This window comes from Syngnathus floridae, chromosome 22, assembly GCF_059516105.1.
Source record: "Syngnathus floridae isolate MCC-2025c chromosome 22, RoL_Sflo_1.0, whole genome shotgun sequence".
NCBI lineage: Eukaryota > Metazoa > Chordata > Actinopteri > Syngnathiformes > Syngnathidae > Syngnathus > Syngnathus floridae.
Genome location: NC_142434.1, coordinates 2136150 through 2160420, shown reverse-complemented (window position 1 = coordinate 2160420; position 24271 = coordinate 2136150). Strand labels below are relative to the sequence as shown.

Sequence of the window (24271 nt, the reverse complement as noted above, 5' to 3'; positions counted from 1 at the left end):
TTTGACGCATGCTGTCAAAGGCGAAAACGAGAAGGCCGAGCCCCGAGCTTGTACGGACCAATTCAATTACCGCCGGGCGTCGTCTAATGGAGAATGCCAAGACGGCGCCGAGGCTGCTGACGACCGCCTCTTGTCTACATGATCTTATTTACGAAGACACGCACTTATCGATCGCCTTCCACATGCCAGCGACTGGAAAAACCTTTTCACATGCACTTTTCGAATAATGCCACCGCCGGCATTGACATTCAGAGGTACGCCGGCGTTTTCTTATCGCCACCAAATCGGTCGGCGGGGTCATCACCGACACGGGTCAATGAAGAGATCGATGCGAGAAACAACGGGAGGAACAATTTTCCGCACCCCGATATTTATAACTTCTCCGTCTTCCTTCCTCGCTACCGTTTCGAGCTGCGGTCTTATCGAGCGCTGCCTGGCTGTCAGCGAGAGTGCTCTATTTTGGTCTTTATCTCCAACCCAAGCCGGAGCCTGAGCTGCAGGTCTTGAAGGTGCCGTGCGAGATAAAATAGACAGGGACACTGTAACCTGCGTGTCTGCGGTCAGGGTGGCAACAGATGGGGGCGGAGTTAAAGCTCAGAAATGTCAATAAGGTTGTTTGTGTCCTCGCAAGGCCTGCTTGGGTTCTGCGATACGTGAGGGCGAAAGGTTCAACGCAATCACTGACACGGACGACCTGAATCGAGATTATGGAATATTGGAAATTGGGCCAGTTATGGTCCTGCAAATGATTTGGAACAAAAGAATCCCAAATTGACGAATTCAACTAGCCGAGGCCGTTTTAATTAAAAGATGTATTGATAGGCTGAAAATGTTTTTCCAAAGTCATATGAGAGAGATTAGCTAGATTCGTACTGTATCGAATTTTCTTATTCAGGTCGGCATACTTTCGATGTTGTCGAAAGTTTGCTCGCGATTGTGTTTCCACGTGTCAAACGAAATACCGTCGTGCATTTCCCAACGGTGTTTTGTGCAGGCTTTGAAGATAAAAATATTGCACATTTTTGCAAAAAGACAAAAAACATGTCAGGCTTCATCAAAATGCCTTTCTGGTTGTTGCTAGGCAACAACTCCAGCGCCATTGCCCCTATTTGGAACAAAATAAAATGTTCCTCGAGTGGATTTATTTGACTCTCGGATCGGGAACAATGAGAACCGTAATCGTATCAGCGACACGCCATAGACCTTCAGCAGCCGAGCAAGCGAGGTCATCGTAAAAGCACCTCGTCCTCTCTGGGATTTTACGAACTGTTCCCAAACACACCATTTTCCAAATGATGGAATTTGCAGACGGAAATCAGCGTCGCTCCGTTTGTATTCAATGGCTCCATATGAGTATTTGGGCTTTAAAAATGTGAGAAGAAACAACAGCAGCCAGGAGAGAGACTGTGATCAATAGCGTTGTCATCGGCGCCAGAGAAGCTTCCCACCACGGGAACACTCTTACAAATGACTACAAAGGTGAAAGACGATTGCTTCAACCCAAAAACGTTCTCCAGGAGAAACAGAAAAGCAAACTGTCACAATTAGTCCACTCCTCTCCATTCAACTTATGACAACATCTCTTCCGTGCACAATTTTTGAGGCCGGGAGGCTGCGGCACGGAGTGGCTGGAATACCAAGCGGATAATTGGCTATGCGTGCAAAGCTCCGGAAGCACTTGCAGTGCCATAAATGCTTAATTGCAGAGTGACAATGTGATTGTTTCAAAAAATGCCTTTTGCTCCATGATAAGTACTGGCTAGGATTAGTGACGAACCATGCAGGACATCAAAAATAAAATAAAAATATCAAAAATAATATAAATATACCCAAAAAAATTATAAATGTATATATAGAAAATAATACATCATATAAATATACAAAACAAATACATAAAAATTATATATGTATATAAATATATAAAAAATATATATATAATTGGTTCCATCCAAATGTGGAGTGAACATCTGCAATCAAATTCAGATCCCGGACAGCGGGATTCCAAATCTATTATTCTCACATGACATCACACAAGACAAAAGAGGCCAAAAGTGTCAAACTCATTTTCGTTGTCAGTGAAGCAGTGCAAAGATGGCCGACTTTTTATTTTGTTTGCATCGTCTCAACAAGATTGGTGCTTCTCGCTAAATCCCAGATTAGAGATGACAAAAGATTTTGACACGCAAAAATAGTAATAACAACACAAAATCATCCACGGCATTGATTGTGCCTCTGTAGGTATCATGGGATGTTTTAATCTAGCGTGGGTAATCCTCAATGGGGTAGGGGGGGGGCAGATTACGCCTCACCAGTTGTCTCCTCACATATTCCAACTTGGGCAAACATGCGCTTAAGTAGCGGCCCGGCCGCCAATCGCATTTATCCCCTTGGCCATCACTTATCCCGAGACTTAGCGGCATCAAGGACATGTTTACTCCCCAGCCGGCACTAGGAGGATTTACCACAACCTATGTGTGCATTTCTGCGGCCACATCCGTCAGTGTCATGTCATTCTCTCGGAAAGTCAATAATGTGGTGGACGTCCATAGATTTGTTGCGGTTACCACGGCAACCCCCGTGACTGCCAATACTAATTGTTTATGTTCTAGTTTTTGGACCAGTGTAACATATTATGCTACATTGTGTCAACAAAGTCTTCCAGGAAATAGCCAGACCCGGTTTAATCATAGAAAGCACGGCAATTTTTGTCTATTAGCAGAAAGATGGGGAGTCTGCATCATTGGTATTCCGATGGCAGTCTCGTCTGTAATAGCTTGTCTGACAATAAGTGATGCAGCAATTTTTTTTTTCTTCTCACTTCTCCTTTTTTCTTCCCCAGATGCAATCAAATCCCCAAATGATCATTACAACCTTTTTTTATTGGACCGTCTGTCGCTGTGCATTTTTTCCCATTATTGTGAGATGAATATTAGCGGACAAAGACTTAGGCGTCGGACATGTGTTCACATTCTGCACGCTAGGATGAGCCTATTAAAAATTTGCATTTTGGAGCTTTTATTTATGAACCTTGGATTAAATTAATGGTCAAGACTATTCATGTAAAAAATAACCCAGTATGGGACCGAGCAAGCTTTTTGGGTTATTAATGTAATTTATAAACAACTACAGATTTTTTTAAATGATTTTTTAAAACATTTTTCACTGTTTCATAGGTTTAAGTGATGTCAACTTAATTATTTTAATTATTAGATTTTATGGTGTACAAATAAGGGCTGATGGGACCAAAACATTTGCATGATTGCTTGACAGATTTTTTAATTATTTTAATTTTCACTGTTTCATAGGTTTAAGTTATGTCAACTTAATTATTTAAATTATTAGCTTTTATGGTATACAAATAATGGCTAACGGGACCAAAACATTTGCATGAAACCGCCGCAGCATTGGAAAGCTTCTAGTTAGCATGTCGCTCGCTATCCCCCACAGCAAGCACTAAATATATGTACAGGATGTCACAAAATGAAAAAGCCATGCCCTGCGGATATTGAAAAGCATCTTGTACTTCAATGGCGCTCTTATGCAATCCAAACACACCAAGCAGGATGATGCATGTACCAAAAAAAAAAAGCTGTTCTTTTCTTTAGCATCATTCCACTCCAGGCTGTCTTTCCACACAAAGCAAAACCATCCTTATAATTATGAAAGCCATTAGAAGCTAGCCACTATGCTATTTGCTCGAAGGAGGTCACGCACGAGTGAAAAGGTCAATCAAAATTGCACATTCTTTGTTCTTCAAATCACACCTCTGCATGTTAATTGCTTTAATTAGCAACAACACTCCCGGTCGGACTTTAAACGAGCTTCCTTCAAAACGACTTCCTTCCTGCCAAGAAAGGGGATATTCAAAAGCCCACCATAAGCAATCCGGCTCATCTTGGCGCTTACTTAAAGGCTACTAAAAGGCTTGCACATCATCTGCACGGGGGCTATGGAATGATCAATGTCCTAAAGAAAACAGTAATTGCCAAGCTCATAATGAAAATGGATCCCTAATAGGAGTTTCTCATCAGCGGAACCTGCAGCCCGCCGTGCAATTACCTCAAGTGTTTACAAGCCCTTTTGCCATTATATTTTTTTCTCTACTCGTCCACCCCCGGAAAAAAAAAAGGATTTTTTTTTTTTAAAATCAAATTAGCATCAACTTTGGTCATATATACAAAAAAGTAGCAAAACAGCTGGTCAATGTTGTTCCAATGGCTCAAAAAAATAAAATATGCAAAGCAAAAATGTTCAAAATTATTATGTCTCATGCTTTTCCCTTTTTTTTTCCACAATAGAATCCATCCATCCATTTTCTGTAGAGCTTGCTATGCTAGCATAGCAGCTAACCTGAAGTAAGAAACAATTCAAGTTGCAGAAACATGTTTTTTTTGTCAATTAAATCGAGCAAATGTTGCAAAGTGGAAACTTTCTTTTTTTTATTATTATTATTATTATTATTTTTGGAAAGAAAAAAAAAGCAACAGGTTACACAGTTAACTTTCAGCGAAATGCAATCCTAACTGAAACTGTACTCACATTCGGGACTCCAAAAAAGTAAATAAAAGACTCACATACTTACACACCATCAATAATTTACAAAAAGGAACAGAGTCATTGTTTTTTTTTTTTTGTTAAAAAAAAAATGGCCACGAGAGAGAGAGAGAGAGAAAGAATTATAATTGAAAACAATCCGTAGAGAGCAAATGTCGGGAAAGTAGAAACAAGACTGTGCCTTACATGTCCCCCTTTTTTTGTCTTTTGACTTTTTCTCAGTTTTTTGTTTCTTAGTTTTGTTTTTTACAAATTGTGCAAGATATCATACTAAGGCTCTGGTCTTGAAGTGTTTGATGCTCACACACATACACACGCACACATACACACTCATTGCCTGTGCTCTGAGCGTGCCGTGATCGATCTCAGACAACTGTAAAAAAAAAAAAAAAAAGTGGACATGCACTTCATGTGATTAAAAAAAAATAGAATAATAAATAACCCCCTTGCATCCAAGGACTGACTTGATAGGAGATGAACTAAGATGACAATTAGCATTGTAACCATTAAGGCAAGAACACCCGGAGTGGCATCGGTCGGTAGTGTTGAGGGTACATGGATATGATGAGCACATTTATCTTCAAATGTCCTTTTTTTTTTTTAGCACAACTTTGTTCCCCAAAGCAAAGAAAAATCTGCATTTTCTTCTCCACGCTGTAAAAGGTGATGAGAAAAATAACAATGGCGGACACTATCAGGGACATAAAACTTCAAGAGATCCATTCTAAGTTCCCGCCTCGAAAAATCACACATCAAGCCCACCCCACCCCCAATCCCGCCCCGGTTGGTAAATAAAAAGAAGTTACCACTTACATTAAAACCATTTCATCCTCTGGTGATGGTGTGATTCCAACACGTTTGCCTTACTTACAGCGATTTTTGTGTGTGTAGTCTGTTGCAAATTAAAGCATTCATCGTTTAGTATGGAGGGGGGAGGGGGGAGAAAAAAGGGGCTTGTTGTCTTTGCAACCAAAATCTTTACATCTTTTTTCGTAGTGCAACTCTGAAAAATAGAAAACATTTCCAGTGATTCCTTGAGAGGTATCGTTTCTTTGTTGTATTCTTTGTTTTTGTTTGTTTCCGCTTCTCGTTTTCTTGTAGTTCACACCTCACAAAATAATGCATCTTGGAAAAAAAAAGAGAGAGACAAAAAAAAAAAAAAATCCAAAGCGTTTTCATTGTCTGCGTTTTTGCTTCTCTGCAGCGGGCATGGCCTTCCACCAAACAACAAGGGGCGGAACACGGCGCCCTGTTGTACTCCACGGGCCTCCTTTTTATTTTGGGATGCAATCGCCAACAGAGGTTGGCTGCTGGAAAGGAGGGATGAAGAGAAGAAAAGCTAGCAAAGAGAAAGAGAGAGAGAGAGCTGTACAGGAGGGGAAAAGCCCGGATCAAACGGGGGCGAAAGTGAAGGTAAGGGAGGCGGGGTTAAAAACCTTCATATAACGCAGTAGGGTTCCCTCGGTAACCTGGATTTTCGGCAGTAGAGGAGCGTGGTGCTGAAGCAGCGCCGCAGCTCCCGGTTGGAGAAGATGCAGATGAAGGGGTTGACCCCGGCCTGGGCAAAGCTCATCCACACGGCGGCCGTCAGGTAGCCCGCCGGCACCACGGGACCCCTGGCGAACACCCGCCAGTAGCAGGCCACCAGATAAGGCCCCCAGAGCCCCAGGAAGAAAAAGGTCATGATGTAGAACATCCTACTAATCCTCTTCTCCGTTTTGAATTCGTCCAACACCAGGAGACGCCTGCGGCCCGCCGCGTTGCCGTTCTGCCGGATTCCCAGCAAAGTGGGCGGAGTCGGGCCCCGGCCGAAACCGGCGAGCCAGTTGGCGGCCGCCTGACCGCTGGCGCCGGGCCCGTGGAAGGTCCAGTTCTGGCTGACTGCGGGCACGAACTGGACGGGCTTCATTTTTCGCCGGTCGTGGACGAAGAAGATAAGCTTGAGGTAAACCAGCTGCGTGGCCAGCAGGATGAGCGCCAGGAGGAGCATGAAGCCCAACGAGTCGTTGGCCCGGAAGGAGCGGTGCTGGAAGGTGCACTGGTCCTCCTCCTGGATGAAGGAGTAGGTGCCCACGTCCAGCACGGGCGGGAAGGCCATGGCCACCGACAGCGTCCACACCATGCAAATGACGGCCAGGCAGGTCCAGAAGGTCAACCTCTTGGTGTAGAAGCGGTGGTGGGCGATGGCCAGGTAGCGGGTGACGCTCACGCAGAAGAGCATGAAGGCCGTGTGGAAACAGGAGAGCACGCCCAGGAAGGCGATCACCTTGCACGTCAGCGTGCCGTAGCTCCAGGCCGAGCCATTCTTGACCGAGGTGAAGACGAAGGGGAAGCAGATGGCCGAGCGCAGGATGTCGGAGGCGCACAGGTCCAGCAGGAAGTAGTAAGGCGCCCGGTGCAGGCTCTTGTCTTTGACCAGCAGGATGGAGATCAGGAGGTTCCCCACCACGCCGACGCCGATGATAAAGCCCAGGGAGGTCAGTTTGAGGAAGGTGGCGAGAGGAGAGACATTCTGCAAGATGGTGTGGTCCCCTGCATGGCTATAGTTCGCCATAGATGGAGGAGGGATCATAAAGATAAGCGGGGATAGCTTCAGCCGAGTATCATGATCTGGAGGCGGCGGCGGTGGTGGCGGCGGCGGCTGCGGCGGCGGCGGCGGGGGGAGGCGTTAGATCCATTTGGCTGCGGTGGGCTTTGAGGAGCTTTCCGGGCATGTAGGCAACCTCTCCTTTAAGGCATCCTTTGTTCCTTTGTCTCATCACACCTAAAGGAAGCCAAACGAGGGGAAGAGGAAGAAGAAAAAAAATCATCCGCCTATCAGCTACTGCAATGTCTCTGTCACATTCGAGTCAAGTGTCGTTTCATTTAAACAAGCATTCATCCTTCCAATGCGCAGTGAAGCAATTTTTTTTTTTTTTTAAAGCAAGAGCAAGCATTTTAAAGCCCCTCTCGGAAAAACAAAAATCATAAGGTGCTCTCGATCACACCCAGCAAGCCTGCACAGCGCGCACACACAAGCGGGATGCAAATAGTCGCATGAAGCCTTCGTGTTTTGCTCCCCTTTAAAACCTTAACCAGTCATTAATTTTATGAACCTGCTCATATTTGACACGATTTGCATAAAATCGCACGCGAAAATCAGCGTCAACAAAAGCCCGTCTGTTGTCTCACAATTGCGTATTTCTACATGTCGCGTTTGTCGAGCGGCGTACTTACGGTTTATTTATATCTTTAAAAAAAAAATAAAAAGCCTCCTTCGATTGTCACATGAAGCAAAGCAATCCCAGTTTTTTTTCGCGTCACTGCTTTAGAGAAAACACAACAGCGTCGACAAGACCATGTCAAAATCCTCCAGGAAACACAAGAAGAAAAAAAAAAATAGAAAAATACGGGGAAAAAGGTGATGACGGGTGATCGATCCAAACCGTACCTGTTGGTAAGGGTCCGTTTTCACATCCCCCTGGAGATTATTTCGTCGTCTTTTGTCGCTGGTTTAAAAAAAAAAAAATCCCGATTGTTGCCTGCCCCCCTTTTTTCCACCACGGCGAAAATCATACAGTAAACGGGGAGCAGTGCGCATGCGCCCTGCATCCCTATTTGTGATCCAAGACGCGTCTCTGTCTCTTGTTGCAGCAGCAGTAGCTGCAGCTCTCATCCACTCAACCGGGCCTCTGCTTCCCCGTCCAAAACCTCAGCACAAGCCTCCACTTAAATATCCACATTTACATGACATTATACTGGAAACTGATTAAAAAAAAAAAAAAAAAATCAGCAGCTTACATCATTTAGAAGCTAATTTTTCTCGTTTTGGGTTAGGTTCTGTACTATGAAAGTATTTTATCTACAATGATGACTTATCACATATATAATAATCATGCATTTCTCATTAACATATTAAAGATGACTCGTGGGATACCTCAAGAGTCTCCTAAATGAGTCAAACTATAAATTAATGCATGCAATGCTTCTATAATTTGTTCTACTTGCTGATGAAACCATGGACAGCTCCTGAGAAGTTTTATTACAAGGGGAAATTTTGGCTGATAATATTAGCATTAGCAATAATAAATGGGGGACGTATAGAGTAGTGGGTCGTGTCAGGCTGCCAAGTTCACTTGAGGTAAAAGGCATCCCATGTACGGCAAATGCATAATTGACAAGCACTTTGCTCACTGTTGTTCTCCCATCCTTGGCAGCATGACAAATTCATAGAATTGGTTTTCTCAAGCATGCAGCCGTCATGTCGCAAGCGTGTGGGACAATGTTCTTTTTCTTTGTCGCTCGGCTATAAAACATATGACCCTCGGTGGGGTGATGGCATTTTTAATGGACACCTTCATTCTCATTTTATGAGTTTTTAGTGGTGCACCACACCTGGTCATGAATATGTGCTCCAATAGGCTCTCCATCCCAAGTAAGCATTTTATTTTGAAGGATTTCTAGTCATGCAGTTAAGAAAAAGCTGTATTAAGATTTTTCTCTTTTCTATCTACATTGTTGCATAGTTTCTACCTTTTTCTGCTTTATTATAAAACATGTTTGTGTTAAATTCAAAATTAATAAGAAGCAAAATTTCATAATGGTTTAAAGGCATTTATTTTGACAGGAGCTTTCTTTGATTTGCAAGCACTTTGCAATAAAGATAAAAACATCAAATCAAATCAACATTTTAAGTAGAATACAAGTATTTATTTGAAGCAACGACAGTGTTGGTTTGTTTTGACAGCAGTGTAACATGTTATGAAGTCCTTCCGGTTTTTTCCACTTCTTCTCCACGACGCTTCCGGTCAAGGCACATCAGTCGATTTCAGCCAAGCTTTTCACCCAAAACAACCAAAAAGGAGGGCGGAAAGTTTCATATGTGCATAAAGCAAACGCTGCAATTTGGAGAAGCGCAGAACGAGTGACTCTCCTCCTCACAGCAATCTGTTACGCTTCCTCGCGTAACATCCCAGGCAGGCACAGAAGCCCACCATGGAGACGACAGTTCCCAGAAGCAAAGCCAACGCGTCCCCGGCATCGTACGCCGCGGCGGGGGGGATCATCTGGAGGAAGGTCAGGCAGGTAAGCGAAGCCGCAACGCGTGAAAGTTGCTGTTTAGGCGTCATGTTTGGAGCTTTCGAGTTGTTGCGCTTCCGGGATAGCTGCAGTGCGTGCCTACGTCACGTAACAGGAAAGGTGGGACTTCCGGGTGTAGTCAACCAATGGCAATGTAGCTTTCCGTAACAGGACCGGAAAAAGATGATACAAAGAATTAATGTGCAATATTTCAGTGTTTTTTTAATTTTATTCTTATTTTTAGATAATCCTGGACTGGAAACAATTATATGAATGCTATCAAATGATGTTGAGTTGTTTAATCCAGCATTAAATCATTTTGACGAGTCACAAATTTCCAAATGTAATTACCAAAATGGCTCAACCCTATTTTAGTTTTTTATTGGAAATTTATGTTTGCACATTACAATTTAAGACAAACATTAACATTAGACAATTAAGATTAATCAGTTATCGGAATTTTATTCTGCAAAAATTTGACTTGCAGTCCGAAAGACGTTCCATGACACGTGCTCATCTGAGCATCACCCTGGCTCTTTCTCTAAATGCTAATCAACTCGTTCTTTCATTTGAAATTTGGAGACAATTCCACATGGTGAGTCATCAGTGTGATCGGGAGCAAAGTAATAACCGTCCATCTGTGTGCGTTTACTCCAAGGGCAGCTATGTTGTCATTAAATCCCTCCCAAATTTAATGAGGTCATCTATGGAATTGTAACCCCGAGTCGAGCAATAACGTGCAGCTGTTGTCTACCTGCCATTTGACGAGAAACCACATGAGCAACATCGTCAAATAATCGCACCTCTCTGAATCGTGCTCCAAAATGTGACGCTTCACCATTTCACTTGGGCTGTCACGATGGAGCCTTTTCCAAAATTGATGCCCGCCGGTGGAATTGATCTAAACGAGCGTTTACTCAAGGTGATCAAGTTTTCTTCAGATACGCCTCGATGTGTACCCTGCATCAAATTTCGCTGACGGCAAAGTGCATCATGGTGACTCACGCCCATGTGTGTGTGCGTGTGTGCAATATATGCAAGGGGGGGATTGATAGCTCATCACATTTCATTTCATAGTGTAAATGTCACCCCTGTGCCTTGCTATGATGAACACAATCATCTGGTTGGTTTATCATCCGCACACTTCTATGGAAATACTCGCACAAAAGCAAAAAAAACCCAGAAATCATTTGCATTTTTACCATCTTTTTTTATTGTTTGCCAATGTGTGTGTGTTGACTACTGTATCCACACCGTGGTTTTGATATATGCATTGTTGTGTACTGTAAATATGATAAGAGATGTTAACCCAATTGGCGGAGGTAAAAGCACTTGTGGCACCTGCTGTAATTTAAAGTGCTTTTCCATTAGTGTGCCATTCATCCTTTTTATTTCGCCTGTCAATCGCGTACGAAAGGGCTACCAGGAAAGAATTACGGGGGAAAACGTTTCCATAAGAGAACCCGGCTTCAATTCTTATTCATTTTGTAAGACGAGTCATTCAAATTGTGATAGCAGATAATAAATATATATTTATTATTATTATTTTATATTTATTATATATATTTATTATATTTTATTATATATTTATTCTGTATATATATTTATTATAATAAATATAATCAAAATAATAATATAATTTACGTGCAGCCTCTGAGGCTCAAGTCGGCTCCGAGATGTCGTTTCCATTTACTTATGGAGTCGCATTCCCCGCAATTGAGCCGTCAAGCTGCTGCCAGTCAGGGTAAATTAACGAGGCCGCTGATTGCACCGTCGGTAATTACAGATTGCAGCGGGAGGTGCTCTGTCAGGCCGCCGAGAGATTTTCCAGCTAGCCTCCGTCCTTTCTACCCTTAAGGCAGGTCAAGGAGGACGTTGTTAGCTCCTCCGAAATATTCCAGCATTTGTGGAAAACCATCACAACGGAAGCCAAGTCGCCGACCGATCGTACATACCAATGAGCCGGCGACCGAGCCAATCAATTCATTTGAGAGGAAAATGCCGGGGAAAGAGCCAAGTCCCCTGTTCTCCTAGCATGCATAAAAACACATCGATGGAGAACCCTTAAATTCGTCGCTTGCTTTCAAAGTTATCGTCCATCTGCACGAATGTCCGATGAGTCAGCAAAAACTGTCTCAATATTCACCGACTTGACTGCAATTATATAAATCCGAATAATGCTTGTCAACTTCGGTGCTAACCGTTGTTGACAAAGCTGTAGCGCTCTTTCCTGGAAAAAAAATGGTTGGGTCACTGGCTGGCTTTAAAAAAATCTCACTGAGTGATTACGTAATCTTCCCCTCCGTCGGTCGGACTCGCTGGTCCTGTGTGTGTGTTTTGTGTTAAGCTTGCGTGCGTGCTAATGCGCTCGCTTGGGGGTGTGTGGACATTTTTGGGTCTGGCTCAAGATGCCGCATAAGGATAAAATTGTGCTTCGTTGCCTTGACGATGAGGCCTGCTTTTGAGTGGCCTCCTCTGCATGAACCTCTTATTTATCATAACAGGTGTCGCTTTTATTTGTTTTCTTCTTTCGGAAACGATTGCCATTACTCGGCGGAAAATCGTTTTAAGCTCAATTGATAACCGCCGCACTTCGGAGAATGTTAATTGGAAAAACTGAGGAGGAAATTGAATAGAAAGGGAAGAATAACGCTGGATGAGCTTGAGTGGGAAAATGGACACATTGGATTTCCCGCCGATATATTACAATATGTATTCCCGGCTAGCGTGCTGAGCTATGCCCAGAATGTTCTTCACCAACAGCTGTTGACCCCCCTCGCCTCATCAACCCCTCCCTAGCTGACCCTGGAGACTTGTAATAGCCGCCGGCGCTCGGGCAGTGTCAGCACACACACACTAGCGTGTTTTTATTTTATTTTATTTTTTTATTCCCAGCGTGAGGGGAGATATAAGCCTGCCTGAATGTTAGCGAGACCCCAGAGGACGACACACACACACACAATGAAGGAGGACTCAACCTTGAAACCCCCCCCAATCCCCCCTGGGGGGTTTCCCTAAATGGCCTGTTCTTTCACTCATTGCTTTCTCTGTGTAGGAGGAAAAAAAAAAAAACAAAAGCAACATTTGCTCGTGAGCAATTTATTCTGCCAGGTTGACCGTTTGTAAGGGTGAGTGAGTGATTTTTTTTGTTTAGCTTTTCATTATTGATCATTCCAGCCATTTCGCCGACTAAGCAATATTGCACCAACTCACTAAATATCACTGGAGTCATTAAAAATAAAACTCACTTGTCACCATAGTGTTAGACTGGAATGAATTTTCCAATTTTGGCAACCTTCCGTTTGGGTTACTACTGCAGTACCTAAGTGCCTTGTCAATAAACCGATATGGACACAGACGGAAAAGGACTGCAAATAGAACAAATGGGTCCATTTAATCGTGTTTTACAACACAGTCCGGTCCGAAAGAAATTTGCTTCATTTCAAAAAGCCCCCCCAAAAAAATATGCTGTCCCAATATTTATGACTTTAATACCGTATGGTCAACATTTACCATACTGGCATGACAGCAAGCTAATAAATGCTATTAATAGCTTTGTTTCCCTTTTTTTGTATTCCTCGAAGATGTTTATTGTCACAGTAAAACATTGCTGGGCTATAATAACCGGATAAACCAAAGCTTGCATTTATAAAAATCATAAAAGAGCAGACACCATCGATAAAAGCAGCAAGTGTGAACGGCGCCTTTATTGGGATTTGATACATGTGTATGGACTTTAAATACATTTTATAATCTGCAGACCCGAACCTGAACCCGAACCTCATCTTCTCTAAACTCGGATTAATCTCAGCGAGTCATGCGAGGTTATCAGCGGCGAGGTAGCGTAATGAGACTCACAATAACAAGAGGTGGCGTGCTTAAGCCGAACCCTCGTTTGGCGCCAAATCAGCTCCGACTCCCACATTTGCTGCTGCTTAAGGAGCTTGTTTGACAATCCCGGGCTCTAAGTAGGACATCTGATCAAGAAAATGGAACGCTCCCCAGTGGATGATATCGCAGGCTTGGATTTTTTTCATTTTCACGTCGAGCCAAATCCCGTTTTAGGTGTACCGGACCGTGGCGTGCTTTTCATGTCGTGTCCTTGGCTCAACCTGCCCCCAAAACGAGTTTACATTTGCATGCATTAGCGCTCTCCCGCGGCTCGCCCCGTTACCCGCTGCGCCATCGAGCCTGATTAATGATCTGAGCGCACCACTTCGCGTGGCGGTCGAGTGGGCCGCCTGCCTGCGCTAACATCAAGGTAGAAATCTCAATTTTGGCTCTGACTGAAAGCAAAAAAAAAAAAAAGAAATGCATTGAGTCAAGTCAAAAAAGCCCAAGAAATCACATTAGCCAGTTAAAAGGTATTTTTTTTATGTTTTATCAAATCCTTGAGTAATGTAGCGCAACAGGCTATTGTGTTTCAAAACATTGAGCGCCACAAAATGCACATGCTAATGCTGAATAAAGATTTCTGTCATCCAAGAACTGCCTCGGGCTTGTCACGATTATCAAACGGGTAACATTTGCTTTGATTGATACGTTGTTGCTGTTAGATGCGGCAATTCAGCACCAAGGACAGCGACGGCTGGATTTAACACTGGCAGAAAGGCTCAATTTGTTTTCATTTAAGCATTCCATTTTTTTTTTTGACCTGCTGTGTGGCAAATGTTAACAAATAGAGCCACATTGGTCCTGTTATTAACCGTTTGACATTTATGTCGGAAATTGAAAAGGAAGGAAGGTTTGGGGTAGCCGGGCAAACCTCCGGAATGTCTCATTGGCTGCGTTCTTGCTTCGGATTTCATCATCTGCTGCGCGGAAGAAACCTCGCATGTTTCGTCTCTCGAATGGAATCCCCATCCCCCCCCTCCCCCTCATCTTTTCTGAAATGAGGGCATACAGAAAGAGGGGGGAGGAACCGATTTGGGATATTAATATAGGAATTTTTTTTCTGTGGTAGAAGTAAATGGGAGTCTCAGCTTATCCCCCCTCCCCTTCCCCGTGTTTACATCTGCAGACTTATGCGTGCTCGTCCTCGATTTCCACCGGCAAATTTTCCGCCTGCACTGATTTGAACCCACTCAAATAACCGAGGGTCGAAGAATTGACCCCTGAGGGACTCCGACATCGCCTTTCGAGCTCCTTTCAGTACACCGCGAATAATTCTTTGCAGAGGATAAAGAATACATGATTATATTGTCCTTCTATATATTGCTGCCCTGCTTATTTCAACACATTATAGATGCTAATTAGCATTAAGCTAGCCAATAGTATGTCTAAGCTATTTTTAATAGACTCTTTGTTGAGCTTGACGGCGATCTTCAGCTGGGAGTGCCGATTAAAAAAAAAAAAAAGACACTGTTACATGGTGTTGCCATGGAAATAGGCGTTTAGCTATAAGTGCTGGGAATGATGCGTTACCATGGCGAAGGGTTTTACTTGGCCAAGTGGTGTTAATGGTGATGGGTGATGGGTCTCCCGGTGCCGTTCACACACACAAAACATTCTCGAGTGATCGAGCGCTGATAGTCCTCGTTGGATCTATTCATTCGCCGTCCGTCTCCCCGGCACGTTTGATTACGGGCTAACTGGACTGACTGACGCACCTTTGGAGACTTTTATTATCTACCGGTGGAAACGGTAAATGAGAGGGAGCCGGGGGTCTTTGATGATTGCCACGCGAGGCGTTGAATAATCATCCACTACCTTGCCGTGCCTTCATCAGCATTCTGCCTGGATGGCTGAACCTGATTTATTTCTCACCCTGTGTTTGTGTGTCTTGCGCAGACCAAAGTCGGGGGGAGGAAGGAGGGCGGGGGGTGTCAAAGCAGGGAAGAAAAACATCAAGTAGAAAATGGAAAGAAAGAAGCCGAGGTACGAGGACATAAAATCTCTTCTCTATGGTTGCGATGCAAAGACAGTCGCCATGGCAACACAGCAGTCCCACTGTAGGCGCCTTTCCCTCGACGCCTTCTCTTTCCCTGCTCTGCTTGCCAACAAGGTATACAGGCAGCCCCCCCCCCTCCCCCGACACCCACTTATTACGATTTGTTGTCTCCGACAGCGCTGGTTGGCAAATCACGCCACCTGATTTGGAGTTGCAACAAAACCTTGACAGTGACTTGTAGAACACAGAAATATTGAAAGCTTTAACCCCCTTTAATTATTAATTAATTATTTTCTTATCAATTAATTAAAACAAGAGTATTTATTGATTTTTTTTATTTAATTGATTTATTTTCTAGGTTACACCAAGTATTTTTTGATTAAATAATTGGATGCCGTCCATCCTTTGATATCGTCATTCAGCACTCAAGCGGATGGACAGCAAATAAATAATCATTTATTTTAGAAAAATGATAAATATGTATCCATTATTTTTCTGTTTGACGATTGACGGCAATTTTCAACCGATTATTATGTCAGTCATCGACATCAGCGTTTGAAGGAAGTGTCAAACTTTTTGCTCCTGAATTCCTTCGAGCACGCTCACAAATTTTTACCTGCCTGCTTTTGTAGCTTTTTAATGAGACCTCCTCTTTATCTTTAGTCCTTTTAATCATTCTAATCTCCCTAATGAACCAGAAGAAGCATGTCGAAGGGTGTTTGGGGGTTCAGCTGGAGTGTAATGTGATTAAAAAAAGATTCACTCATAGGAGAGAAGCACTTTTTCCCGTAAGCTGACAACAGCAGGCTGACGTGCTGTTTCCCTTCAGCTGTCACTCAAAGTCAAACCACTGGATTTACTGTAGACTCACTCTGTCCATCTCTCCCTCACACACACATACACAACTTTACTTACTGTCACGCATGCACACACAATTACAGTACATCACACACTGGTCTTCACATTTCACCAGGCTTGTAAGCAGTGAACCATAACAGGCCTGTCTCCTCTCACACTTTCCTTGCTAGTGCAGAGAAAGAGAGAGAGAGCGATACTATAGTTATATACGATGTGTCAAAAAAAAATATATATGTATATATTTTTTAATTTATTTAATTTTTTTATGTTTATTTTTTGTATAAATTATAAAATGTTTTTTTTATATTTGTATTATCCATATGTACTATATTTAAAATTTTATTTAATTCATTTTATATTTTTTTTATATTTATTTTTGTATGAATTATAAAATGTTTTTTTATATATTTGTATTATACATATATACTATATATAATATATATATATATATATATATCGTCATACAAAGACAGAGACTTGGATTTCCAAGGCCACCTCTGTAAAAATCGATTGAATTCAGGTCTCCCTCGTACACAGGGACGTCGTGTTGCTATCTCATCTGTCTCTTCCTTCTTTTCTTTACTTTGCCTTTTGCAGACATCCATCTGCTCCCCCAAGCGCTTTTGTCCTTTTCATTCCCCCATTTTCCTCCTTTTATAACCACTCATCCATTATCCGTATCAAGGTGGGCAAACGGAGTGAGGAAAGAGGCAGGGAGTCTTTAAAAACTTGAATTAAGTTCTCAATGAATACGCAAGTGGGCCAGCTCCTAATTAAAATGATGACTGTGTTTTCCATTAGAGAGAGATGGCCGCCTGATAAACACGCATTTTGATTTGTTTTGACGCCTCCAAAAAGGGATTTAAAAAGCCGGCAGATCATCAAGGCAACACGAGCTTGGACGGAATACATTAAAATAAAAAAAATCTGCTCCACGTGTGACCTTTTTTTGGCGGCAAAACTAACTGGGATTTCCAAATTGGATTGGCTGAGTATAAAAATGGCAATTAATTAAATGAAAAAAAAAAAATGCTTGCTTTGTGTAATTTTAATGTCAAGGGTGCCACAACCGACGACACCCGCTGGACAAAATCCAAACCACACTGTAATACATTTGACGCCGGAAGGCGGTACGCCTCCGTACATAGAGTGCATAAGTCTCCACCCCCTCGCAGCCTTGCTCCACTTCTCATGTGAATTGAAGCATCACACATATGGCGCCTCTAACGTGACATTGGCAGCCGACTCCCCCCCCGAAAAAATTCCCGCTTGAAAAATCAGCAGAAAATGAATCTTACAAAAAGATTCCCAGCCCCCGAAGTGCCGTCGTAATTGTTACGCAATCCTCCCTTGTTCTTTTCCTGCTTGCAATAACCTTATACATCTAGATTGGAGTCTCATGAATTGGCCACTAGCCAATGATGTAGCAGCAGTGCCATTTACAGCCATATGGCATCACACTGTCAAATCCCCAAACAGGCTGCAATTAGTGTTGCTTGGGAAGTGTCGGTGTCCCACCTACGTCCCACCATCCAAAATGTCAAGTGTCAGGAGCACCAGCAGCTGGAAGCTTGACGTAGGAACTCCAGCGGTATAGGGAGTCGGGTACTAGCAAGAGGTCATGTTGATGGCAAGGTGCAGGATAGATGGATGTATGGATGATGGTGTTTGGAGGCTTGTCAGGTCCGCGATTTGTCAACCGAGTTCCTCCGGTCCCCCCGGGCCTCGTAGCTAGGCCCAGCCTCCGCTAGAGCTCTCATCCACTCATGCTCCATGTCCTCATTCACCCTCTTGTCCCCGGCAGTGCACTTCATTGCACGCTGATTTTTTATTTATTTATCTATTCTGTTGCCACGGAGAGAGAGAGTGGGCTCGATTGTTTTGTCTGTGTCGGTTTCTGCGTCATGCAACCGCTTATTATTTCAAATGGCATTTCAAGTCCAGGATTATGCAGATGGTGTCCAATATTTGCTTGAGGTTATTTTTTTTTTGTATGAATCCATTTAGCAGAGGGTGATAAGTGAGGCTGCAGTGACATCTAGAGGATGATGGTGACATTGCAATATTTATTTTTATGGCTAACTGGAACTGTTCATAATTTACTCCACCTTGACAAAGTTGCAGGTGTGTTAAGAATATTTTGTTAACCCCAAAAATGAATTCCAGTCTGGATTTTGTAGCCAGTGACTATCAGATGCACTTCTGAAAATATCACTCACATGATCCATGATATACAGTTCCTCTATTTTAACTCCACATGTGATTCCACTCAATTATAAATCCATGTGCGGTTATGCCACGCCCACTTCTACCAGATCATTCTGTGTGATATGCGAAAAAGCGAAGCCGGCTTTCTGCCATGCCAACCCTGGCGAGAGGCCATCTGCTTTGAGGCTGCCATCGTGGATCGCTGCCCGGTTTTACAAAAGGTCGCCATACCCCGGATTGGATCAAGTGACTTATTCTGAACTGCTTTACCGCCCACGGTGACGCACTCGTTGAAACCTGAACCCGTTTTGACTGCGTGATGTCATAACGAGACGTCGATAAATTACACTGCGACCGTTTGCCGGGCGAATTTGAATTCCTTCCAAGTATTCTCGACAGGCACTTAAAAACAAAACGATGGATGGCTCCGCAGAGGCAAAAGCGGCTTTCTCATTCAGAGCCGTTGAGGTTCACAGAGTTTATTCCTGTGAATGGCGTAGGGGGGGAGTCTTTTGTTGTTGCTAGGCAAACTTGGAGATTTGTTTTGATTGCCAAAAAGTGCTGCGGCTAAAAATGCGTCTCGAGTCTCCTGAAAATGTTGTGACCAGTCGTTGAGTTTATTCAAGAAAGCCAGACAACCACGGCACTACTTGGAAAAAGTAGGAAAGGCAAAATACAAATATAAAAATCAAACGTTACAAGTGTTATCACACTTACTCCCTCATCCTTCCTTCGTACACTAAAGTGCAAAAAATTAGGAACATGACTATAGTGTCGTTTCACACTCGCACACCATATCTTCTCCATTATTCGGACCTAACTGACTTTGTTTGTTGCCCCCTGAGGGCCCCTCCACTTGTAAAACCACCAGGCCATAGAAAACATGTAGAGCACAAAGAACGCCGGGAATTCGTAGAGAACGACCACGACGAAGAACCCGGCCACCAGCAGGCTGCCGGTGAGCATTCTGCTGATGTGACTCAGGATGTACAAGACGCTCCACCACATGAAACTGCCGGACCCCCTGGAGGGACTTTGGCTTTCTTCTGTGGGGTTACTTCCCACCGGATCCTGATCAACCTTTGTGTTTCTTCGGGAAGGACCATGGACCCTCTTGACCGAGTCATCTCCAATTTGTCTGCACTCAGGTTCTGATTCACGAGTGTCCACATGACTTTGCTTGGTTTGGACTCTCTCAGTGCCTCGTTTCGTTGCGTGACGTTCATCTGGATCCAAAACATCGTCATGGACGTTTGTTGTCGTTGGTTCTATGACCAAGGTTGCACCATTTTTGGAGATGCCGACACGGTCACCCGGTGCGTCCGATTCCTCATTTTTCACCTCGAGAGCGCAAAAAACATTTTTTTTCCGATGGATGTTCTCAAGGTTCTTACATGATGTCGCTCCTTCAGTCTCGGGTTGAACGTCTCCTATTTGGTTCGCATCGGCGGGTTGTATTCTGTAGCTTTCGGACGATTGATTTTTCTGGGGCTCTTCTGTAAACGTGACAGCACGATTATAGTCCTTTGCGAGTCCATCCGAAGCATCCCAAGATGCCATCATGTCATCTATCGCATTGTGTGGTCCTTCCCATTCTTGGCTTCCTCGCCGTGAGATCTCATCACCATCCCGAGTCTTTGCTGTCGTGTCTGTTGTCGTCACCTCCCTCTGGCTTGTTCCTACAGCAGCTGCGAGCTGCTCGGTTTCTTGTCGTCCTCCTTTTATCCAGGCTTCTTCATGCTTGTGACACTTACTTAAAATGTCAACAGAGTCACAAGACACAAGCACGGGAGACCCGAGCGGGGTTATGTTTTCAGCCCCGCCGACAACGCCGGGTGTCTGGCGGTCCTCGGAGTTTAAGGAAACGTGATCCGGGAGAGCATGTGACGAGGTGGCCGGCTCTGCATTCCGAGGTACGTTCTCGCTCGCGGGGGGAACCAAAGCGGCGGTCTGCAACCATTCCGACTCAGAAACTCCGCAGTTGCGAGGCCCGTGAATAAACGCCTGCCACACGTCGCACACGGGGCTTTCGTGATCCGGGTTTGGACTTTTCCCATTGAGAAAGGTCGCCCAAATATCATTGACGGACAGCGCAGCTTTTGCTGTTTCCACTTTGGCTCTCCCGGTCCAGATATTCCGGTCCATGTTGGAGCTCACCCATTGCTTCTGCTTCTCATTGTCCCAGTCCAGTGTAATCAGAGGAATTTGGTGATAGGTGAGGACTTGTTTCCTTCGGCGTTCAAGCAAAAATTCCCCCGAGGGTTGAAGGGGCTTGGCGGGGTCACGCCACCTCTGGGACAAGATGTCTTTCACGTGCGCCAAGCGCGCCGCTCGCTGTCGGCTTTTTAGGCTCGCCACCTGTCAAAGAGGTCACAAAGTTCAAAGTTGGGAAAAAAACTGTAAAATTAAAAAAGTTAAATTAAATTAAATTAAATTGCCAGTTGATTTATTTCAGGCTTTCACAAAACAATTAAATAAGACAAACTCAGCATAAATCCAGGAATGACCCTCACCAAAGGTTTGCGTTCAGCGGGCAAGAATAACGACGGACCCTCCGCTCTCATCTCCACCGCATCACGCGGGTCCTCGGCCTCTGCGAGTCGACAAGGGTCAGAGTTTATGAGGGGGGGGGGCTTTGACCAACGTAATATAATCGTGACACATGTAAACACACCTGCGACGAGTGTCAGCATGTCCGTAAATTCTTTTTCCTGTGTGCTCGCCCTCCTGTAATAGCACACACGTGTCAGGCCCCCCGTGTTTATTTTTTTTTTCTTCAGCAGGGGATGATGTCACTCGCAGGAAAAAAAGAATAATCCCACTATGCAATCAGATGAGCATGTACACACAGGAAGTGCCTGTCTGTCTCCATCCAGCAGTCGAGAGAGAGAGACACCAGCACCATATACGGGCAAAATAATCCATCGCTGCAAAATTACGTAATTGCACTCGAGTTGCCAGCTCTGACTTTAACCCCAAAAGCAAACCTCTCCCTTACCTGTTGGCTCTGAGGCAACTCCTCTTCATCTTCAGTTCCTCTTGCACTTGTTGCTTGGCAGGACTCCTCAGGTGGCAGAACATGACGTAGTTCATCTCCTGGTTGTTAGCCCAAAAAGTGCCGGCCGAGGTCTCGTAGCACAGGCAGAACTCGACCCGAGTCCCTTCTTTCTCCAGCGGAAGAGCCACCGTGTACTGGAAGGTGAAGCGATCTGTTTTCCGATCACTCGATCCGGGTACGTATTCGGCCGGAAGGTCAAAGTGGCTCTTCCAGCCGTCCAGGGTGATGCGGGCGTAGACGGACTTACTGAAGCAGAGGTTGAGGACCCGCACGTAGCCTCGGAGATTTGTAGTTCCCGGGAGGAGCTCCACCCTCTCCAGCTCCACCATCTGCTCCTCCAACCGCCGCACCAGTTCCTCCTCAGATGAGGGCGCCGTAAAAAGACACGAGAGGTAGAACTCCTCTTGCGGCGGCGACTTTCCTTCCGTGTCCTCACCGGCGTGGACGTCGTCGTACTCCTTGACGGACACCAGCTTGAGCCCGAAGGCGTCGGCGAAGGAAACCTTCCTCCGGACTGTGGAAGTTGCTTCCCACTCGGGTTCTTCCTCATCAGCAGTGGAGCCCCAAGGGGGGAAGGCCTCCATCCTGACCTCTTCTTCCTGTCTTCCTAAAGACAACCTGTCCTCCTCCAGGGGTTGAATGGACAGAGCCTCCATGGTAGCCAGCTGTCGGCCTGTCCTGCCGTCCGTCTGCCTCGGAGGGTGACGCCGAGCGCAGTGCCCTCAGCCCTGTCCGGGGGGGTGACACCGGAGAAGGGGCGAGCGAGCGAAGAGGCTACGTGACTGGACAGATGGAGTCGGCTTGCAGCTGAGTCCGGGCCAAGACTATTAATAGGACACATGCGGCTCAAGCGCATTGGTCCTTCGCTCGTTTATCCCGCCACAATGTGTTTGCTAGCGACAAGAATAAATAAATCCAAACCCGTCTTATGTAACAGCACTCAGGACATGACAAAGACCACGTCCGCAGGGATGATGCGAGCATTCCTCTAAAATCCTGACAAAAAGGAAACTCTCTCCTATTATTAGTAAGACCACAACATGTGTCCTCAAGTCCCCCCGTAATCCCCGAGATCCTACATTTCCCACAATGCATTGGTTTGAGGTAGACCTCCAACTCCAAACATGTTTTGTGATCTAAAAAAATATAATAATAATAATAATAATTAAGAATAATAATAAATAATAAATAAAATTAAATCAAATAAAATTAAATCAAATAAAATTAAATCAAATAAAATTAAATAAAACTAAATAAAATAAAATAAATGTTTCGTGATCTACTTACTATTCTTCTCTCCAGTGAGTCTTTCACCTCATTTTCTGGACCAAAAAGCAGATCTCATTCTATTCTTTGTTTGGCCAGATTAAGCCCCCTGAATACGTTCAACCATGTGAAGTTTAATTCAACTAATCCTCGATATGCTGTGCGACCACCAGCCCCTTACGGTTACAGTAAATCTTGTCAGTAGACTTCAATGCGAGTCGCACAATCCCTCACAGGTGGCCTCTGTCCACAAAGGCCACTTTGTTCCCCCAGCCAAATATTTCCCTCTAATGACTTTTAATGGCCTATTTAGGCTCTGGCTATTATTAGGCGTCATTCCTTTTCTCCTGTGTGGAGGAACATAGCAACTCATGTTCACTAAAAATGGTCAGTGTGGATGTACAGAAATGTCGTATTTTTTTGAGGCTATAGTGTTCATTTTTAAAATAATAATAATAATTGTAATTCCAATGCTTGATCAGTAGAGGGCGATATTTGATCACGATAAGATTTAGTAAGGCGCATGCAAAGAGAATTTTTCAGTGAGTCAAAGGTTGGTCATTCTTTAAGTCGTCAAATCAAACAAAACTTGCCATTAATCCACAAAGCAATGACTTTTATATGAAAGAATTGATCTGATTGATAGGAAATCAATAAAAATGGAAATTTGAAAAATATCTAGTATGATATGACATTTTGAGTGGACCATTAATAGAGTATGTTTGCTGTGTCTGCAACTGAGATGGGTAAAATGAGAAAAAAGATTTATTTTTTCTTTTGGGCCATTGCTGACTGTCATTCATCATATGACCGCTTGGTGTCAGCAAACACCCACATGTTTAATTGCAATTCAGGCCAGCATAGTTTTAATTGAAATATTCGCATCATTTTTAACACAAGCAAACAAATACCAAAACATACGACATATTTACGCCATTAAAAGCAGAATGGAAGTTTTTTTTGTACATTTTCAAACATATTCAGCACCACCGCGCTTGTTCTTCAGAATGAAGGTTGGCTTTTGCTTTTATCGTGGTTCTTTTAAAATAATTGATTTTGAATAAGGCCTAACATTGCAATAATTAAATTCATCACACCCAGTTATGCATAAAAAAAACACATTTATTTTAGTATTTGCATTTAAAGAATTATTTTCCTTTTTTTGGGGATAAAGTGATTATTTTAGTCATTTCTTTGCAGAAATTGTGTTTATTCTAAATTATTCCACAAGCCTTGTGAACATGTGAGACAATCTTCCCACATCTTTTTGCACCTTGATATTGCACTCATTTTACAGCAATATTCCGTGTAATTTAATTGCCATAGCTAATTCTAAATGTTAACTTGGATATTATTTAGCAGAAAACATGTTGCTCTTT

The 24271-nt window shown here is 43.7% G+C and overlaps 3 protein-coding genes across 5 annotated transcripts; all 3 read right to left on the bottom strand.

Moving 5' to 3' along the window:
* Nucleotides 1-4414: 4414 nt before the first annotated feature.
* On the bottom strand, nucleotides 4415-8184 carry gpr85 (G protein-coupled receptor 85). 2 transcript variants are annotated; one of them, XM_088367428.1, is made up of 2 exons: nucleotides 7771-8184; nucleotides 4415-7318 (listed from the first exon to the last, which is right to left on the bottom strand). In XM_088367428.1, the coding sequence occupies exon 2, from the start codon at nucleotides 7124-7126 to the stop codon at nucleotides 5993-5995; it is 1134 nt and encodes a 377-aa protein (XP_088223554.1). In that variant the 5' UTR covers nucleotides 7127-7318; nucleotides 7771-8184; the 3' UTR covers nucleotides 4415-5992. The 2 variants fall into 2 exon arrangements, with proteins under 2 accessions (XP_088223554.1, XP_088223555.1); XM_088367429.1 differs by having other exon boundaries at nucleotides 7985-8184.
* A 1037-nt stretch (nucleotides 8185-9221) lies between these two features.
* LOC148379130 (small integral membrane protein 30) lies at nucleotides 9222-9751 on the bottom strand. Its single transcript, XM_088367430.1, has one exon. It carries the CDS (start codon nucleotides 9660-9662, stop codon nucleotides 9471-9473), a length of 192 nt encoding a protein of 63 aa, XP_088223556.1. The 5' UTR covers nucleotides 9663-9751; the 3' UTR covers nucleotides 9222-9470.
* Nucleotides 9752-19164: 9413 nt separating this feature from the next.
* ppp1r3aa (protein phosphatase 1, regulatory subunit 3Aa) lies at nucleotides 19165-23373 on the bottom strand. 2 transcript variants are annotated; one of them, XM_088367559.1, is made up of 6 exons: nucleotides 22914-23373; nucleotides 21874-22762; nucleotides 21567-21760; nucleotides 21243-21295; nucleotides 21082-21161; nucleotides 19165-20926 (listed from the first exon to the last, which is right to left on the bottom strand). In XM_088367559.1, exons 2-6 carry the CDS (start codon nucleotides 22174-22176, stop codon nucleotides 19385-19387), a joined length of 2172 nt encoding a protein of 723 aa, XP_088223685.1. In that variant the 5' UTR covers nucleotides 22177-22762; nucleotides 22914-23373; the 3' UTR covers nucleotides 19165-19384. The 2 variants fall into 2 exon arrangements, with proteins under 2 accessions (XP_088223685.1, XP_088223684.1); XM_088367558.1 differs by having other exon boundaries at nucleotides 21567-22762.
* Between the last annotated feature and the right edge of the window lie 898 nt (nucleotides 23374-24271).

Coding starts and splice junctions, on each gene's coding strand:
- gpr85 (XM_088367428.1), bottom strand. CDS start 7,126: ATGATCCCTCCTCCATCTATGGCGAACTATAGCCATGCAGGGGACCAC.
- ppp1r3aa (XM_088367558.1), bottom strand. CDS start 22,282: ATGGAGGCTCTGTCCATTCAACCCCTGGAGGAGGACAGGTTGTCTTTA. Junction 21,162..21,242: donor CATGCTGACACTCGTCGCAG/GTGTGTTTACAT, acceptor GTCGACTCGCAG/AGGCCGAGGACCCGCGTGAT. Junction 20,927..21,081: donor CCGCTGAACGCAAACCTTTG/GTGAGGGTCATT, acceptor CCTCTTTGACAG/GTGGCGAGCCTAAAAAGCCG.
- LOC148379130 (XM_088367430.1), bottom strand. CDS start 9,662: ATGACGCCTAAACAGCAACTTTCACGCGTTGCGGCTTCGCTTACCTGC.